The following is a 16,397-nucleotide window of genomic DNA, read 5'->3' as shown; positions in this document are numbered from 1 at the left end:
GACTTACATGTACTTGTCAATAGTATCCTCATACCCATGATGTCGATATATTCCAGTATATAGTACAATAGTCGAAGAAGCGCCCTGCAGCCTTTATAAAAAAATGCAGGACAGGACATCCAAGTTTAATGAAGAGAGATCCAAATATCCAAGAACATTTCTCTTAAAAATATACAAAGCACTCGTGTCGTCTCTGTCTAGACAGGCGAGATAACAACAAAATGAAACGTCTTTAGTAAAAAAATATTCGGATACGGATCAAAGCCTTAAAAGCTGCAGAGCACTTCCACATATAAATTTATGTATGATTTTAAAAATATTCTTCACTGCCCCCTTGTATCGTGTAAGAAAGGAATGATAGAAAATCAAAAATGGCAAGGTTTCTCGTTTCTCGCTCATATTATAAGCAGCGAGAATTTGTCACCAACCATTGATTAGTCTTTCATACCTTTATTGTTATAAAACATACGAAAGTGCTCATTACTATGGAGTGATTGATTTTGACAAATTTATAAAGAATACATATTCGTTATTAAAGTTTGGCAAAAATCAATTTGGTTACGAGAAATTATATTAGACATAATCACTGCAAATTATGCTGAGGTCAACTAGCAACTTTTAATGGCAAATAATTAAGCTAAAAATTAAATTACTAAAACTCCGTTTATGGCTGACATTTATTTTTCGCGCACTTCGTATGTTTCCACTATGTATGTATGTATGTATGTGTTCGTGTAGTATTAATGTTATATACTTACGAGTGCCTCGGCTGTGCGAGCAGTGCCGCGGGGTCACGTTGTTTTATCTCGCTCTCGCGGACCGCCTCCGTCATCGATTTGAAGGCCGAATTGTGGATGCTGTAATTCAAACAAGGATAGTCTTAAATTTCACGTTTAATCTATAGTGGCGTGTGAAGAAAGACCACTCTATATCCTACCGTGGATTTCGTATGAGACGACCTCGAGACATAGTCTTGGCAGCTGATAGTTAACAATAACATTCTTGAAGATGTTTAACGTCAGCCGTCGTAAATCTTCAAAATTGTTAGTTGTACTTTTTACGCTAACCGCGGGAAGTCCCGAATGTAACTGGGAATACGCGTGGATGAGAAAGGAGGGTTGACGACATTGAATTCACTACTAAGGGTGCTAAAAAAAAGGGCAAAGAACGAATATTTTGTACGCATGTACGTGGGTTTTTTATTTCAATGTCAGCATCCTACTGTTCGGTGAACATATTCGTAAACACCACCTTTGCCTATTTGGTAAACAAAATACAAAAAATACAAGTAAAAATAATCCCAGAAAAGAATTCTGCCTACTGCATAATATTTGGTGAATCCTTAGCTTCGGTGATTATTAAGCAGACGTCGAAAATAAATTATAATTAAGGTGAAGATATCTTATACAGGCTACTTCTTTATAGGAGTGAACTCAATATACACTTGAGATATAATAAGGATTGTACGGAATATGCTGCGATTACTTATATATGGTAAATGACTGCACTGTTAATTACTGTTACTATGTATATGTATGTCATTTTGAAAATAATTAGATGAAAAATTCTGAAATCGAGCGGGATTCAAGATTTTTTTCATGTCATTATAATTTTCAAAACTAGTTAAAACCCATTTAACACCCAAGTCTAAGTGTATGTTTGTTTTTGGTATATTTATTTTAATTTTAATTCTACATTACTATATCGACTTAATATGTGTCTTCAATAGCACGTCAAGTTACACTGCATGGCTATGCGTAGGTAATAGACACGAATTTGCAACGAAATTGGGTATCGTCATGTGCTGTTGACCGTACTACTTACTACACACAATTTATCTAAATAATCATAATGAAAAATAAATGGTAAATATACCATTAATCAACTGTCGACTCTGTGATCTGCGACCTAAGAGACATATAATAATTATTTATTTATTTATTGCGGAACAACATACAGTTACAAAATGAAATGGTAAAAAGTGAGAATTAAACAACTAGTTTACATAATTTCGTAATAATGAAGACTTACGGGTAGTAAAGAAATTAACTAACTCTATCTACCAATACAGAGGAGCGAGGTTTACTATTATATATGTTTATTACGTAGTATTCACATAAATTTACGTTTTGTACCCTCCGATCGACTAGTTTTCAAATCACCACCTTTTCAGGCGAGTCAGTCAGCTGGCACATACCTATAACTAAAAAAAAAAAACGCTTTTTTATTTTCCAATTAATGCACCCGGTGAAGGAAAACCGGAGGGTCGCTGTGGGTATGTGGTTACTTGGCACTAAATGACGGTAGTCATAAACATTATGACGGAATGCATTTAGAGGACCAAAATCTGTTGTTTTGTCACAACAGTGTTAGTAATAAGATCAGGAACAGGACCGTAAAAAGTGGCGTGAAAATAGGGACCCTGTGGACTGAAAATATTGATGACGATGATGTAGTATAATCAACAAGACTAGAAAAATTATGGCGACGAAACACGTGTCTTAGAACGTGTTCTGATACATCTACTGACTTTATGATTGTAACCATATTATTACACTAAATATATTCAAAATAATCTCTTTACTATTTACTGATAACTCTTTGGAAAATTTCTAAACAATGCACTACACGACATGTAATTTTAATAATAGGTTGTACGAATTTAAAATGTAACATATTTCATTACTACACTACACTTTTATAAAGTTTTTTCTGGGACACTATTAAAATCATTACTGTTGTAAGATTCTGTTTCACCATATGCTGATAAAGTATCTGATAGCCTATACCTCATATATCGAACATAAATTACAGTGTTCGGAATTGTGTTTCACAATTATTGGATAAGGTTAAATGGCAAAATTTTCTTCAAATTTATCTAGTATTTGTAATTCTAATTACTTAAAAAAAAAAATACACTTTTTATGTAAACGAAACAAAAAAAAGTGTATTTTTTAAAAGTAATTAGAATTAAAAAAACATAAAATTATTCATAAATGACACCTCGAATTGTGCCCGATTCAAACGTGTCCATTGCGCTCGCCGCTGCCCTGAACGGCAATTTGAATCGTAAATTTAAATTTGAAGTCCCACCTCCCCAACAACATTGGCATCTAAACATCATGGACCTGCCGTCGTTTTCAATATGATATTTTATTAGGAAATGGCGAAACAGGCCTCGGATGGTAGAATATAGTATGTCGCTATGTGAAAGCTACAAGTATACAAATAGGAAGTAAGGTATAGCGAGAGACCAGGCCGGGCCAGTGGTCGACGCGCGAGGGACAGCGCAGCGCGGGCGGGACGCGGCCGATGTTGAGGAAGCGGCGCTGGTCGCCGACGCTGAACCGGATGCCGAACATCTCCGGCGGCACGGCTCTGCAACGGAGCTTCTCATGTGGCATACGCTACGGTTAATGTGCTTTCTCGACTTTTCTCCAAGTGAGAAACGTTGGAAAACCACACCACGGTTTGTGGTTATTTTTAAAATTTTCTTGATGTGAGAAAACGTCCAAGAAATCCTGAGATGATATATGGTAGTTTCTCGATTTTCCTATAATTGAGAAACGTTCAAGAAATCTTGTCTAAACGTGAGATATTGCCCCGAATATGGTGAGGTAAAAAAAAACTGAAAAAAGGAGTGAAACGACGTCTTTCAAACTTAAGCTTAACCAGGAAATATGATATTTTACGAGCATATCTCATATACATTTACGATCTTATGAATACAGTAATTTTTTAAACATTTTAAACAATAAAGTTTTATGATCATCTTGAAACTGATAATTCAGCAAAAAGTAATCCAAATAAATTTGTAACTTTCATGGGTCAATTTACACGTGCTTTCTAAATATATTTTATGGAAAGTCAATTATTAGGTTCTTTTGTAAATTACTTTTGGAAGATCTAATTTTTGATGAACTGCAAGAATTTGGGTAGTTTTCAAACATCATCAAGCAAGATAAAGCCGTACTCACACGATGAAGCACAGGTCTGGGATGAGGGTGCACACGGGGATGAGCAGCAACCCGAGCCAGAACAGAATGGTCGAGAACACCATGGTGTCCATGCCCAGCATCACGGCTCCGATGAGGATGTGAGGGTACACGTTGCTGAAAACAATTCATTTTATAGATAATCACGACTCGTCTTCTATCACGTCCAAACTAATGCTAGACTGTTCCAAATGAAATGAAAACATTCATTCAGAAATTAGACAGGCACGTCGTTTTTCACGTCGCATTCTAATTTAAATGTTTACTAAATCTACGAGCATTTCGTAACGACCACTGCTGAGACTGCTGTAAAAGTATACTCTGTAAACCATTGTCCTCATTACCACCCTCTATTGGATGCCATATTCTCATTACCAGCTCTCATGTTGAAGATGGTAATGAGGATAATAACATGGTTTCTGTGGCCGCTTATTGTTGATGAGGAAAAAAAGGTTGAAAAAGCTATTTACCCGTGACGTGTCCCTTGCTCAGTGCTGCATCAGTGTCTGGGTTGATTTCCGAGCGTTTCGACCGCTGCGGCCGCGCGTCTTTGTAAATTTTTCAAATTTTAACAAAGACAAAAATCAGTTTTACTATCGGACTTTAAAATCATTAATCTGCAAATGTGGTCAATGTCAGTTATATGAATGATTGATTTTGGAAATGATTCCTTCCTCAAGAAAATTGACGGATCATAATGACGTTGCGGCCACAGCGGTCGAAACGCTCGGAGATTCACCCGTCTACTGTAGAATTTGGGACTAAACAAAAATTACGTTTCAAAAATTTTTTGACACTTTTTTTATTTGTTACAAGTGAAATGCATATGGAGAAAATGTAATACAAATAGTAAATAATGCATCAAGGTCATAAATCGAAGCGTTTAAGGCATAGTATTGACATAGTTTGGACGACCTACGTGGCCTAATAGTCACCACGCCGGACTGCTACACTGGTGGTTCCGGGTTCGATCCCCGGTCAGTTCAACATGGAAAGTGATCTTTTTCAGATTGACCTGGGTCTTGGATGTTTATCTATATATGTATATGTTATAGAATATAGTATAGTTGAGTTAGTATCCCATAACACAAGTCTCGAACTTACTTTGGGGCTAGCTCAATCCGTGTGATTTGTCCATATTAAAAAAATAAAATAGTATGAGAACACGAGACGCACCTGTATATGAGCATGAAGGTGAACCACATGCCGACGGAGCCCCAGATGGCGACGTGCGTGACCCACGTCCACGAGTGCGTCGCCAGCCCCGCCTTCAGGCACACCGTCAGCACCACGTACTGCAACGTATCTCTTATGTATGTATCTATAACTGGCCTATGTCTGTATTCTGTATGGGATGTCTTTATGGGAATAATAGAAGCCAAAACAATTTTTGTCTGTGTGTATGATTCTTCGCGCATCATACAAAAATTGCTTTTTAGGTTGGTTGGTTTAGAAGGTTTACATTGTTTAGAGTTCGAGATATCGACAATAATAAGTTACAAGCGTACGCACTACAGTTAGTTATATTATAACTAAACAGTTTTATAATACAGCTTTTGTCGTCATGGATAGAATGAAAGTTAATTTAGACATTAGGTCTTTACAGACATCCTTAGCTGTTGAGCATAAGACCATATTTTTATGTTTCCACCTGGCACGGTCGTCAGCATCCCCAATTGTCAGAAGGGCTCCCGGTTGTCATGGCTTTATTGGTCTAAAGATGCCCTAGTAGTCCTATTTGGGCTAACCAAGTAAAAACAATATTTATAGGACGGATCGGTACATTAAAGCAAGTGACTGTGTAGTGTACGGCAAGGGTTCGTGCCCCACCTTCGCACGTAACTGTACATCACTTCCAGACCACTGATGTTCCACCGTACGTATTCACTTATATTTTTATTGTTATCTATATTCTGTTTGCGTGCGTGTTTAAAAATGAAAGGAAACATATTGTCATAAAGCACGTGTGGCTACCGTATATATAAAGTTGCCAAGCACGAGATACCCGCCGACACCGCCGGCGGGCCACAGCGCCTCGTGCGCGCACAGCAGCACGGGCAGCCAGAACAGCAGCACGGAGTGCAGCAGCGCGTTCACCGCCCACACCCAGAACACCTGCACGTTGAACAGCAGTCCCTTCTGCGACGGGATGTACAGCACCGGGTGCTGGACACAAACATCGTCTTATATAAAAAAAAAATAAGGTGTAAACAAACTCAAAGTCCCGCTGTCCAAGAGGTTAGAGACTTAATACTAAATGCATTATCTAACAGTCAAACATTGGATCACACAGACACATAAAAGCTTAAGTTTAGTGTTCACCTTCAACATGATCTCAGAAGAACACAGTTTATCAAACAATCCGATGGCGAAGGGCGGCAGTGCGGTGAAGATCACGTTGTAGAAACCTATCGTCCACCGCTCAAATATGATTTGACCAGACCTGGAATAGAACTCTTTACAATAAAAACATCATCGTCTATTGGATCATTATGTATAGTCAGCGTCTAAATGATGAGCGTAAATAGAATAAACTATAGAAATCGTCATAGCTTTTATTTCACTCATGTAAGAGAAAGAATTACACGAGACAGAGCGCTAATATATTTTGTCTATAATACTGCTTTATATAAAATAGGTGAAAAAAAGTTAATGGAAATATTCTCATTTGGTTATCCTATTTTCTTTGACTATGGATAAGAGTGTCGTTAAAATGAACTGAAAAACATAAAATCATTTTGATATACGCAGTTTGAATCATCATATTGTAATAATGATTGGCTAAAATTTATATAACTTATATTGACGATCTATAAGGTATTGTTCTACTACATTGATATGTTCTTTTAAAAGAAATACAAATTCCGTCTTTAATGTATTGATTGCACACAATATGTCTCACTGTTTCTCACTCACCAAGCAGAGTAGATCGCGAACCACAGCTCGATGACATACAGACATATGTTTTTGTAAAAGGAATATAGGATCAGTTTGCTGATACGGGAGTAGTTCCACGCACCGTGGACCAGCAACAGTCGGAGGAGAAACCGAAACTGTAACAATATTATTGTACGGGATTTTTTAGAGTTAAAAAAATTATTATCATTTACAAACAGCAAGCACAAGCAATCTTGTGCAATATATCTTGTTCTTAAAAGGTAGAAAAAACCCATGTCAGGTTGGTTGGGGCCTCACCTGAGCGATGCTGTAGTCGGAGGCGCAGACGGCCTGCAGCCCCTCGACGCCGGAGATGCCGACGCCGACGGACGCGCGCTGTATCATCGCCACGTCGTTGGCGCCGTCGCCGATCGCGAGCGTCACGGCGCCCGTCGAAGTCGACACCATTTCTACCACCTGGAGAGAGTTAATGTGTGTGTGGAAATGCTATTAAGAAAACATTCTTTTTTACAAAAATAATGTTTTCGCCAAGCCACGACACAACTTGTTGGATTCAACGTGCGACAAAATGTCATGTCCGTACAGTAAACCGCTGATTTCTTCGCCGCAAGGCGTTTCTGGGTGCACTATCAGTTCATCTTAATAATAAAGAATATCATGGAGACTGAAGCGACGTGGAAAATATCAACTGGATAAGGCGGTAGTAGGTGAATTTTAGGTTACAAGATATAATTACAGAGAAACAGATAGAACAGGCGAAACTAAATAAAACTTTTAAATCAGTGAAAGATTTTTTTTATTAATAAAAAAGCGAAGTTACCTCAGCCTTCTGTAGCGGCGACACTCTACAGCAGATGACGACCTTACAAGACAGACACAGATCCAGGAACTCCTTCTTCAAGTCGCAGCCCATGGCGTACTTGAGCGTGGTGCCGTCTATAATGAGTGCCACTTCGTTCTGTTTCCGCAGGTTGTCCCCGAACTCCACCACGTGTCGGGATATACAGTCCCGGGTGCCCTGCAAATGTGTATGTTTCTAATATCTATATTATACAAAAAATATATTCTAAAAGTAATATATAAAGACGCGTCAGTAGCAAAAAGCTACGCAGGGTCAGCTAGGCAGGCGTCTATTAGCCAATGAATAAAAGGAAAAATACATATTGTGCGGAAAGGTTGCATGCCCCATCCTCGCACGTAACTGTACATCACAACCACATTCCAGCTGCTCCACCGTTGTAGTCCACACTAAGCACGGACACAAACACAAACGGACACACCCAAAACAGTAGACCAATATGATCATAGGTACAAATATTTACTCATGTTGGGAATCGAACTCTGTACCTCTAGATAGCGATCGGACGCGTTGTGTGTACGCCACAGAGGTAGTTCAAAAACTTATACTCACATCTAAACTGGCCTCGTTGAGGATGATGAGAGGCATGCTGGAGTGAATGAGACGGCAAGAGTACGCGATGTTGATCGCAGTCTCCTGCTTGTCCCCCGTCAGCACCCACACGTTGATGTTCGCCTTCAGCAGCGCCACTATCGTCTCCGGCACGCCGTCCTGTCACGACAACAAGAAAGAACTCAGTCAAAGCATATGCTTGACTGTGAATAAAATACAATGTATACAGGTATTTAAATCACTATAGAATAATTAAATGTCATTTTAATTGATCAGTTTCATTAATTACGTGATTTACTATTTTTTTTTTGCGGTCCCATATATAGTATATTAGACATGCTTTTTGACTCAAAAAACCGTGACGTCATAACACATAATTGTCATACACAAGCTCTATTAAAAATGTAGTTTTTGACATTAGACAAAAGTATCTGATTTGATTAGTTGAAAAGTAACCTTTTGTAGCAACTTTTTCACGATATATTTTAAATTATATAGTATGTCTCGAAGTAATTGATTTAAGTTAAATTTATAATAACATTTCCACACTTTAGAGTTAACGTGTTGGTTTCTCACTATAAGAAGATCTTTATTTTAGACATGAACATAATCCATAATCATCCAAAGATCTACAGATTATCTGAAATTAATAATTTTTATTTATGTGGCGGTCACTTTCCAGAAAAAGGATGAAGATTTTTTTTTAATTTAACGATTTACGAAAATAATTAGACGACATCGACCTCGATGGCGCAGTGATAAAGTGCTTGCTTCTGAACCGAGAGGTCCTGGGTTCAATGCCCGGTCGGGTCATGATGGAAAATGATCTTTTTCTGTTTGACCCGGGTCTTGGATGTTTATCTATATATGTATTTGTTATAAAATATAGTATCGTTGAGTTAGTATCCCATAACACAAGTCTCGAACTTACTTTGGGGCTAGCTCGATCTGTGTGATTTGTCCTAATATATTTATTATTTATTAATTGACCAAAGCCGTTTATTACCATTCTCCCGTTGATTTACCTGTAATTTATCTTCTATCGCTGTGGCTCCTAATAGCTTCAAGTTATTTTCAATGAGCATGGCCGCCTCCTCTATCTTCTGTTCGCGGTCGTGTATCGCTATAGAGGCCTTGTGGAACGTGTGCGACCAGTCCTGGAAGTTAACTCCTGCTAATATAAATGTGACCACGAGAAATGGTACCTTATGAAGGGAAGATAACACGTTGCTCATTTTTATCACAGACGCGCATTTTACGTCGTAAGTAACTGTCCTCTAACTCCTCTGACGTGTAGCTAGCTTTTCCCGTTGAGCGTCACTTGCACTCATGTGTTCAAAGTGAACACTAAGAACAGAGCTTATATGTTTAAGTACAAAATGTATTATCATTATACACATCCTAACATAATGAATTAGATAAATTGTGCAAAAGGCGGCCTTATCGCTGTAAGCAATTCCTTCCAGGCACAACCTTCTTCCAGACATTCTTATCGTAGCCTAGAAAAGGACCAATTCAAATCCGTTCGACGACTAAGGGACACACGCTTCAACAGCTGATAGTCGACAATAGCATCCGCAAAGACGGTTGCCATCAGCAGTCGGTTGTAAAAGCATAACACGGTTGGACGAGAAACCTTCCAGACTCACTTTGTAGACGGAGTCGGATATGTCGGCGACGGCGAAGACCAGAGTGCGGAGCCCCTCGGACGCGAACAGCTCCAGGTGCTGCAGCGTGGCGGCCGCGCGCGGCGCCGCCGCCCCGCCCTTCAGCCGCGGGTAGATCACCGAGTCCGCGCCTTTGCAGAACAACTTTATCTCCCCTACGGAAACGACTACACCGTTAATAACTGTTCGATCCACTAATAGGTACAGCCGGTTATCCGTGCTATAGAGCTAGCATGATTCCACAGGATTTCAACTGATTCTTATCAATCTAGTGTCTGGTTTGATCTAAGACCGTTTTTATAACAGGCAACGAAGCTATAATAAAATAAAGAAATAAATTGAAAAAATATTGTATGGTATTTTTACAATAAAGACCAACGATAATATGACAAAAGGCTTGAACATATATTGTACACCTCTCCTTCCTTTTTGAGGTTCACGAAACTGACATAACACAAGTTTATGAGATGCGCTGAAAATAAATATGTAAAAATGACAAGGATGTTTTTTTTTTTAATTTTGATTTAAGTGGACAGTGTCTGCATATACTGCAAGATTCACATTTATTTCCATCAGAGTATTTATTTTCTTCTCACGATAATAAAAGCTTTCCAAACACTATTTTTTATAACATTTAAGACTTAAATTATGTAGTTTCAGAGCAATATAATAAGTTTACGGCAATATGTTACTCTCCAGGCACATGCCTGCTAATATATTAGAAAAATTAGTCAGCATCCGAATCGATAAATATTTATTTCAGTTAAACTCGCCCTTGGGGTTCTGGACGATGACGGACATCCGTTTCCTGGCGGAGGTGAAGTCGATCACGTTGAGTATCTTGTATTTCTCCTCCTTCCCGCCCACGCGGATCACCACGGAGTCCGGGGTTCGAGTCTCGAACACGAACCCATACGACGCCGCGCCCATCACTAATGCTCGTTCGTCTGGTCAATAATTAGAAATTACATCCTATGATTGGATACACAATCCAAACTAAGATTATAAATGTGAAAGTCTGTCTGTCACAATTTCACGGCTAAACTACTGAATAGATTTTGATGAGAAGTTATAAACTGTTTGTCCTATTATTCCATCTAGCGTGGAGCTGAACTTTCCAGCAAAACAGGCTGATTTCATGCTCGTTCGATAACCTACTTTGTGTGCTAAAGCAAAGTAATATCTTTTGTACAGTGTGATGGCGTATTGTAGCTTCTTTCTTTATAATCGTATTCCTCATAGCTGAGGGTCGTGGTCATTAAGCCCCGTATTCATGGTAAACATTTGTTTAGCAACAAAGTTGAATCAACGTGTTGCGGAGTTGCTGTCAACATGTTGCTGGCAACACTGCGTGTTGCAGAGTTGACAGCATCATGTTGACAAGCTCTCGCCCGACAAGCGTAAACATCAGTTTAGCGACAATTGTTGACGTGTGTGGACGAGTTTGCAACAGTTTATAAACATGGCAGTAGTGTGGAGCAATGATAAAATAATGCAATTAATAGAATTATTTCAATCAAAACCATTATTATGGGATTGACACAGGCAAAGTACCATATTAATAATATACTGTATGAATTAAAAATGGGACGATATAATACATATGGATATCAAACGGCATCTTCTCATCCATCATCAACACCAAATAATGTTCAGGAAACTGAAATAAGGGAAATTGAGAGACACGAAACAAATAGACTAGATGCATTACAAGACGAAACAGAAGATTCGGCTATACTAAACTTAGTTAACTATCTCAGTGATGAATCAACGCAATAGCATACACTGTTTTTTTTGTGTTTTTTAATTAATAAAATACTTGATTACACAAATAGTGTTCTTGTACCTTGACATATCCTGCTAGTGAGTTAATTAGTTCTTGACATACATCTGGTATAATTTTGCTAATCAATTGTTTTGATACTCTGAATGTGTATGAAAGAGAACTGTATGAATCTCCGGTTGCAAGATACCGTAATGTAATAGCCAGCCTCGTTTGAGGTGAAACTGGCTGACGAATATTTGTTTCCCTTTTGGCTATTGATGGACCAATCATTTCTAGAAGATGTTCGAAATCACTTTTCGACATTCTCGTAAAGTTACAAAATGATCCATCTGTCATTGTGAGGACACTCATCAAATTTTCCCTTTGCAAAAGATAATTTCGAATCCACCATCTTTTTCTCTTTTTTTTATTAGAGATTCTATACATCTGATACAGAGAACACAACAACACTACCTCCTCGGGCAACATTTTAACGCAGACTGGCGTGTGGACAACCTGTATTGATTTAAACATAGTTGCTAGCAACATTCTCGCCGCTCACCAACAATGTTTAGCAACTGTTGCTAAACAAATGTTTACCATGAATACGGGGCATTACGTGGAATGAAACACACTTAACAACTTTCTTGGTATTAGTAATGGAGTGGTTTGCCATTGCCTTCTCCATTTCACACACAAGTTAATAATCAACCAGTGTGCAGGTTTCCTCACGATGTTTTCCTTCACCGGAAGCAAGTGGTGGTAACATGAAAGTACTATAGTATATAGACTCAGGTTGGTACACAAACTCATGTGGCTCGAGTAGGATTCGAACCTGGGACCTTTCGATCCACAGGCTTCGTCTTAACCATTACATCACTACCGCTTCTTGTGGCTTAGCATTTGGCGATATCTGTACTGTAGTAAATTTGTCTAATGACACTTCCATGTTTTCTGTGTTCCGTAATAAGGTTCCTTTACCCGTGAAACGTCACATATCATCCTATGTTGAAATAAAGATTTTGTTCCTACAAGTATGAATGAGGGTAGAATGTAGACTTTTAGAAGGAAGGCGAGCTGCATATTGACTATTCATACATATTTACCTGGAGAGGCGGCTTGGTACTCGATGTGGTCGGCGGTCCACTCGGGGATGACGGTGTGGCACACGGCCAGCATGGTGAGGAACTGCCGGATGATGTCAGCGGTCGGGTGACCGCTTACCATGTTCTGGTACAGCTGGGTGCTCTCCGGGGCTTCGTTGGGGCCGGGGTGGTCGTAGATGTGCTGGGGACAGATTTTTATGTAAGGTTTAAGGTTTAATAGTAGGTTTAGTAGATTATACACCAAAATAGAAAAGCTAAGCATTTCAGACGACGCGAAATGAAATTTCGCTTTACATTTTTTGTGTTTGATTGCGAGGTAATCCAATGCTGAAACTATATATAATGACCGCTTAAAACTAGGCAAATAATACGCGAATAAACGTACATTGTTTAGAGGTTATACAGCTTTTATGTGATTTTTTTTAATGACCATTAAATTCAACACGATTCCACTATTTTTTCTTGTGTAAGAACTTTGCTAGCGCGATTTATCTTGAGTCTAGCGCCATCTATCGCGATAAATACGTACCTCAGCTACGGAGCACTTGAAGAAGTTCATAATGTTGCAGGTGAGGGTCCCAGTCTTATCGCTGAACACGTATTGGACCATTCCCAGTTCTTCGTTGAGATTTGAGGTTCGCGCCATCGCGGGCGTATCGGTAGCCGCGTGGTACATTTCAACATCCATCGCTATGAACTTTGCCTGAGGAAAATTATGTCTTTTATTATGTCTTTTTTGTGTATGTGTTACTAAATAAAGTTATATTTAATATATATTTTTTTAATATTTATGATATAGATTTTAAAAAATAAATATAAGATTAGCTAAATTTCACCAATATATACCCAAATTGTTACTGATCATTTGTTACATAATCTTGATTATTATGTGAAATAAAACTTTTCACAGAGCAGTTTTAAAGGTTTGGAAAACAAAACCATAAATGCTAACGAGCAAATATTCAGAAAGCCTGTACTCACTTGAAAAAACCTAACTATTTCGGCAGTAACTTGTAGCGATATAGGTATGAGGTTGTTGTATAGTATCAAAAACGTTAGAAAGTTGAACCCGAAGTTAAGATTCTGCGCCTCTGGAAATAAACAAACATTATTAGGATTTCAACTTTCGTCATCGCCATCGAGTCAAATTAGATACTTATTAAAAAACAAATAATTGCATGGGGCTTCTATGACAGTGGTCACAAATGTTGGGAGTCAAAAAACGTTGTAATTATTTTTTAATGTGAACAAAAAAATACTAAATGTTACTATAAATAAAATTGATCAATTAAAGTGACATTATACGGTTATAGAGTATAATTTTGTGAATTTAATATATTTTATACTAATATTATAAAGAGGTAAGCCTTTGTGAGTTTGTATGTTTGAGGCGGGTAATCTCAGAAACTATCGAACCGATTTAAAATTCTTTCACCATTAGAAAGCTACATTATCTGAGATTGCTACAGGCTATGTAGCGCCAGCCAGGTGATTATGCTCGACCGCCACAGAGGGAAGATCTTCCCGCCAGGCTGGTGCAGCGCCGGGCACCGCACGCGACAGACGGTGTCATGTCGGAGGTTGTATATATGCTTCCAATCGAAAACGCACTGATTCGTTGCGTTTTATCTCAAAATTACAACGGGAGCGTAGCCACGAGCAACATCTAGTATTTTATAATAAATATAATAAATAAATAATAAATAAAAACGTTTATTTACTCTTCACAAAAAATGTCCTTACAATACACAGGCAAGTACCCTATTCGTAGGTCCGATATTTCTGATGTAGTCTTACCGTCAAGTCCTATGTACCAGTCGTTGTGGTTCTTGGTCCACAGCTCGTTGAAGCCCGCACTGAGTAAGGACAGGAACAGTAATATCATAAACAGCATGAGGATCTGTGTGTTCGTCTGTTTGTCTATCGACGACCGCTTTAAGGGCGCTGCGAGCAGAAATATAAGATACTGATAAACCAATTATAATTATACAGCTGTTGTTGTACAGGCTGTAACACTTGCTAGTGCGAGTTTGATACAAAGAAAGAAAGTTAACGTAACAAAAATTCGAACTATGGCTTAGAAGCCATAGTGTCTATAACTTTATATCCTATCGGAATCTATTCCGACAGAATACACTTATAACAACCATTCTGGCCAAAGGTTTTCTCCATTTTAAAGCATATAAGCGACACATTACTTGAGTTTTTAAAGGAATAAAATATAGATATGAAGAAAGATCGTTACTTTTCAATTTTCACATGACAGTAACAAAATAGAGTTGATAAGCACGATTTCAAAGTGTCTTTTTAATTATTTTTTTTAATGCTAAATAAAATATACGTTAAATGTTCCCTAGTCATCACATGTTCCCTACAGATAAAGTATCGACACGATTATTTCCCTTACCGGTATACGAAGTATATATATATACGTATACGAAGTACCGGTATAGTAAGTAGTATCACTTCAGACGAATAATTATGACAACGTTTTGGAAAAAGATAAGACTAAAAAAATATTTAGTCCGTCTGTAACAGACATTGGAAAACATAAACAAGTTTTACCTTTTGTGGAGTTCTTTATCAGCTTGGTCTCGTGTCCCGTGTAGATCACGACCGCGTGGACCCACGCCGTATTCCGTAACATCGCCCCGCGCAGGAGCATCTGGTCCAGGCCAATGGATATAGTCCTGGGAAAAATAATGTCGTTCACGCACGGAACTAATGCCGCTAAGGGGCAAACCCAAGAAAACCCATGAAATCAACTTATTCAGAAAGAAGACCTTAACAAGCACTTTAGCGCGTCATATTCTAAATTAAATAATACCAAAGCTGCACACGACTGCACACTTTCGGAACGACCACTGCTGAGAAGAAATGCCGAAAGTAACTTATTTAAACAGTGTGGACGAGAAAATATAGGAAATCGAAATCGTGGTCTCCGACGCTCTATAGCTGAGAAAAACGCACAGATGAACAAGAGAAATATGGTAATGTAAAATGTACGCGACGAATTTAGAACCCCTTTTTTTGTAAAGTCGGTTAAAAAATAAAATACACGGTTTACTCACGGGTAAGTGTAAACGATAATAGTAGGTTAAAAATATTGAACTAACACAAATGTCAATAGATAAATACAATAAAATTTTATGATTAAAAAAACTAAAATTAACGAACTAAAAAAATAATATAAAAAGCGATCACAACACTAATAAAGATACGAATTCGGATATTTTTTTTATTTACCAAGTATTAAAAAGCCAATAACATTACCTTAATATTTAATGATTTATGACTATCGATTTTACTTTGAAACTGGTTTTGAGTATACTTGCGCGTTGTGATTCAATTATATATGTTTTAAATAAGACATACTTTACAGACGCCACAAAAACAACTCCTCACAATTACAATGATATACTTCCTCAAAAAAATACAGGTTTAAATAAAAGAAAAAACAAAACTAAATACCAATACTAATCTCGTACCTAATCTATTTATTATCACAACGAAACACACACCGAATCCAATCCGACACGTTGGACTGACCGGACT

At 38.0% G+C, this 16,397-nt stretch overlaps 1 protein-coding gene across 13 annotated transcripts in view; it reads right to left on the bottom strand.

The window, feature by feature from the left end:
- Positions 1-16,397, bottom strand: part of ATP8A (ATPase 8A) — a 79,678-nt gene that overhangs the window by 11,878 nt on the left and 51,403 nt on the right. For all 13 annotated transcript variants that reach the window (XR_008404606.2, XM_053743645.2, XM_053743651.2 and 10 more), the window contains 17 exons: positions 15,408-15,532; positions 14,640-14,786; positions 13,824-13,933; positions 13,372-13,545; positions 12,843-13,023; positions 10,745-10,918; positions 9,954-10,126; positions 9,330-9,461; positions 8,305-8,463; positions 7,714-7,911; positions 7,191-7,349; positions 6,912-7,048; positions 6,318-6,438; positions 5,970-6,161; positions 5,172-5,290; positions 3,978-4,112; positions 759-857 (listed from right to left, as the gene is read on the bottom strand). Coding sequence is in view for 12 of the 13 variants with exons in the window: in XM_053743645.2 (XP_053599620.1) it covers positions 759-857; positions 3,978-4,112; positions 5,172-5,290; positions 5,970-6,161; positions 6,318-6,438; positions 6,912-7,048; positions 7,191-7,349; positions 7,714-7,911; positions 8,305-8,463; positions 9,330-9,461; positions 9,954-10,126; positions 10,745-10,918; positions 12,843-13,023; positions 13,372-13,545; positions 13,824-13,933; positions 14,640-14,786; positions 15,408-15,532 (2,535 nt within the window). In the remaining variant the exon portion in view is untranslated. The remainder of the gene's footprint in view (positions 1-758; positions 858-3,977; positions 4,113-5,171; positions 5,291-5,969; positions 6,162-6,317; positions 6,439-6,911; positions 7,049-7,190; positions 7,350-7,713; positions 7,912-8,304; positions 8,464-9,329; positions 9,462-9,953; positions 10,127-10,744; positions 10,919-12,842; positions 13,024-13,371; positions 13,546-13,823; positions 13,934-14,639; positions 14,787-15,407; positions 15,533-16,397) is intronic.

Source organism: Plodia interpunctella, chromosome 4 (genome assembly GCF_027563975.2).
Source record: "Plodia interpunctella isolate USDA-ARS_2022_Savannah chromosome 4, ilPloInte3.2, whole genome shotgun sequence".
Classification (NCBI taxonomy): Eukaryota; Metazoa; Arthropoda; class Insecta; order Lepidoptera; family Pyralidae; genus Plodia; species Plodia interpunctella.
Note: the sequence above shows the minus strand (reverse complement) of the source record. Positions and strands in the feature narration are given on the sequence as shown.